This window comes from Eubalaena glacialis, chromosome X (assembly GCF_028564815.1).
Source record: "Eubalaena glacialis isolate mEubGla1 chromosome X, mEubGla1.1.hap2.+ XY, whole genome shotgun sequence".
Lineage (NCBI taxonomy): Eukaryota > Metazoa > Chordata > Mammalia > Artiodactyla > Balaenidae > Eubalaena > Eubalaena glacialis.
The window spans coordinates 67,027,354-67,031,314 of NC_083736.1; the positions used below are offsets into that span (position 1 = coordinate 67,027,354).

Here is a 3,961-nt window from a genome sequence, read left to right on the forward strand (position 1 = left end):
GGTGTACAACATAATGATTTGATATAGGTACACATCGCTGAATGATTACCACAAGAAGTTTAATAAACATCCATCACCTCAGTTAGTTACACTTTGTCTTCCCCTTGTAATGAGAACTTTTACGATCTACTCTCTTAACCACTTTCTGTGTTGATGTTTAGTTTGTACTCTTTCTAAAGATCTGATCATACCGAGTCCCTCCTTGAATGTACTGAGTGGGCCCCGTGAGCTTGGGTATAGAGTCCAAGCACCTTAGCTTGCTTTTCAGGGCCCCCACACTTTCCAGCGCCATCTGCTGCCATATACTCTTGGAGATCATGAGCTCTGTCCACACCAGATTATTAGGCATGACCAGAAGTGACCATGCATGTGCTAGCATGCTATAGAGCCTTGGACACGGACTGATGCTTCTGTCTGGAGTGCCTTCCCTTCTGCCTCGATGTGGTGGACTGCTACTCATCTTTCAGAGCTCGCCTTGGGGGTTTTGTCTTCTGTGCAGCCTTGCTTGATTCCTACCAGGAATGGTTAGTGGCTGGGTCCTCCTTTCTGGAAGAAGTGGGACTCTAGCCTCTGTTGTCCTCTACTCTAATGGTTGCTCGCTTGCCTATCCCCTCAGCTTTTGGTCTTGTGTGGCCTCTCTGCTCCCACAATACACTCTGCTCACCTTTCCTCACCTTGCCCCACACCTCCAACACATCAACATTCACTGCTCACTTACCACATTGCCTGTCTCTGAGCCCCCAGTGCCAAGTACTGGATAAGGCTTCCATAAATACTAGCTGGTGAACTGGGATGAGACACCTCATTCTAGAGAGATTTCAGGTTTTGTTTTTGTTTTGAACATGGATGTGCCTTTCTTGGTTCACGTTGGGAACCTCAGCACCTTGAGGGCAGAGACAAGAGCAAACTAGTGCCTGGCTCTGGACCAGGCCCTGTCCCCAGCTCTTGATTTGGCTTACCTCACCTATCATGGAGGACAGCACTAAGGACAGGGTGTTCTTGATTCCCCCGCTTCCACGCTGCATGAATTGAGACTGGATGGGTGGGAGGAGTTGGCGGGGGAGGGGGGGGCTGAAGAACACCAGGTCCCTAGTTCTCCCATAGTCTGGAGCAGGGACAGGGTTTCTAGCCCAGACTGTCCACTCCCAAGGTCAACCTTGGGAGTTGACCCGTCTATTTCCTCTTGCCTCCCGGACCCCTGTATATCCCTAGGGACCAGCAACGGCTCCATAAATATTTGTGGCATGGCATTATGGATGAATGAATACGTGTTCTTGTGTTCTTTATTTCCTCTTCTGCAAGTGTTGCAGAGGAGGGAAAGAGCCGGAAAAGGGGGAGGACTCGCTGAGAAAATGGGTCAGCAGGCTGCAGTGGGAGCTTGCCCCACTTGCCCCAGCTCCAGTTCCGAGTAAGAGTTGCTGCCTTGGTGGCGGTGATGTTGGCGAGCGTGTGTGCCTTGAGGTGGGGAGAACCCCTGAACGTGAGAAAACCATTTTTCTTGGCTTTGTTTAGGCCGGGCAAGTGTATTCTCAACGCCACCCACCTTCTCTTGCAAGGTGCTTGATTTAATCATTTAAATGTTCTATGGGGAGAGGAAGGATAAAACAAAACTCCCTAAATCTAACCCAGATTCCCTCGGTCCACATGGAGCCCTTTCCCTGGCTTCCTCTTCAAACACATCCAGCCGATCCGACAGGCTGAGGACTCACACTCCCGCCCCCCAACCTCAAGCCTCCCGCTCCCGCCCCCTCCCACCGTCCGCGGCCCCGCAGCCCCGCAGCAGCCACAGGGGGAACCAAAGAGACAGAAGCCTTCCCAGCTGCCCGGACCACAGACGCCAACACCCCCCGCCCCCCACCACACGCCGCCCGCCCGCGCCCCGCACGCTAGCCCACGACCGAGCGGCGGCGGCAGCAGCAGTGGGCTGCAGGCTGCTGCGACTCGCACCGGTGCGCTCCTGGCAGCGCTCGCCATACCAGGTGACTGGGACTCGCCAGATCGGCTGGCCCGGGGTCCCCCGCCCCAGCTCGCGCTCCCGCCCCCGGCCCGGGTTCCGGCGCCCACCCGCCCTCCTGCCCTCTCCCGCCTCTCCGCCCCCCAGCTCGCGGGAAGGGAGGTCGCGGCAGCGGCCCGGGGGCACCGGCGACCGTGGCGACAGCGGCGACAGTGGCGGCGGCGGTGGCGGCGGCGGCTGCGGCGGCGGCGGAGGCTGCGGCGGCGACCGTGGCAGAAGCGGTGGCGGAGGCCTCCGTGGCGGAGGCGGAAGCAGAGGTGGAGGCTGAGTTGGAGGCCGAGGCCTCAGTAGAGGAGGCAGTGGCGGAGGCCACCCTGGGGGAGGCAGCGGCAGCCCTAGCGGGGGAGGAGGCGGAGGCCTCCCTGGCGGCAGCGGCAGTGGCCGTGGCGGAGGCCAGTGCGGCCGAAGCCGCCGCCGCGGCAGAGGCTGCGACGCCCCCCTTGGGGGAGGCGGAGGCGGATGCGGATGCGGATGCAGATGCGGAGGTGGCGGCGGCGGTAGCGGCGGCGGCGGTGGCCGCCGCGGATGCTGATGCGGAGACGGGCGGGGGCTCCGGGGGGAATCCGGACTTTCCTATGGCTTCGCTGTACGTGGGCGACCTGCACCCTGAGGTGACGGAGGCAATGCTGTACGAGAAGTTCAGCCCGGCCGGGCCCATCCTCTCCATCCGCATTTGCAGGGACAAGATCACCCGCCGCTCGTTGGGCTATGCGTATGTCAACTACCAGCAACCGGTGGACGCCAAGCGGGCCCTGGAGACCCTGAACTTTGATGTCATCAAGGGCAGGCCAGTGCGCATCATGTGGTCCCAGCGGGACCCCTCGCTCCGCAAGAGCGGGGTGGGCAACGTCTTCATCAAGAACCTGGGCAAAACCATCGACAACAAGGCGCTGTACAACATCTTCTCGGCGTTCGGCAACATCCTCTCCTGCAAAGTGGCCTGCGACGAAAAGGGGCCCAAGGGCTACGGGTTCGTGCACTTCCAGAAGCAGGAGTCCGCCGAGCGGGCCATCGATGCAATGAATGGCATGTTCCTGAACTACCGCAAAATTTTCGTTGGGAGATTCAAGTCGCATAAGGAACGAGAGGCCGAAAGGGGAGCCTGGGCCAGGCAGTCCACCAGTGCTGACGTCAAGGATTTCGAGGAAGACACCGACGAGGAGGCCACCTTGCGATGAAGACATCCCAGGAGCGAGCCAGCCAGCAGAGCCAAACCTTGGCTCCCACCCGGTTTACAACCCCACCCTTTGCCCCCCTAACCCACCAGCAGTGTATTGTATTGGGAGTGCAGGTCTCTCTCTCTCACAACCGCCCCCCTCACTTCCTTCCCTCCATCTCTCCCTCCCTCCGTCTGTCTCAGTCCCTCTCACTCTTGTCTCTCTCTGACTTTCTCTCCCCTCCCCTCTCGTCCCTACCCCTCCTCTCCCCTCCCTTCCCCCAACACCCACCTTGGGTGTTGTGAATAATCTTGCTAATCTGTGCCACTTGACAGGTTAAAGGCTGTCTTCTCCTTGTGGTTTGGTTTAAAAAGCACTTTCTCTCTTTGTTTATTGCACAGGTGATACAATTTCATGGTAGAAACATCAGGAAGGAGAAGGAAATCAGATGAGGGAAACCCAAGAGAGTAATTGCTCCCCATGACCCTACTACCCGGAGACAACCACTTTTACCGTTTCCGTGTGCTGTTTTCCAGGCTCTCTCCTCTCCTTCTCTCTCCCTCCCTTCCTCACCTCCACCCCACCTTCCCTTTTAACACACTGTTATAGAATGGTTCATGTATGTGGTGTTTCTTAATCTGCTTTTTCAAAAACTAAAACCAAACAAAGATCAACCCATTGAACTTCTTTCCATGTTATTCAACAGGCTTCAGAAACGTCATCTTCAGTGCCTGCAGAGTGTATCGATGGACCCTAACATTTCTGTAGTCATTCCTGCATTGTTGGACAT

At 57.4% G+C, this 3,961-nt stretch overlaps 1 protein-coding gene across 2 annotated transcripts; it reads left to right on the forward strand.

Moving 5' to 3' along the window:
* The first annotated feature begins 363 nt into the window (after positions 1-363).
* Positions 364-3,195, forward strand: LOC133082504 (polyadenylate-binding protein 1-like 2). Of its 2 annotated transcripts, XM_061179113.1 has the most exons (2): positions 364-387; positions 2,590-3,195. In XM_061179113.1, exons 1-2 carry the CDS (start codon positions 364-366, stop codon positions 3,190-3,192), a joined length of 627 nt encoding a protein of 208 aa, XP_061035096.1. In that variant the 3' UTR covers positions 3,193-3,195. The 2 variants fall into 2 exon arrangements, with proteins under 2 accessions (XP_061035096.1, XP_061035097.1); XM_061179114.1 differs by lacking the exon at positions 364-387 and having other exon boundaries at positions 2,575-3,195.
* The last annotated feature ends 766 nt before the right edge of the window (positions 3,196-3,961 follow it).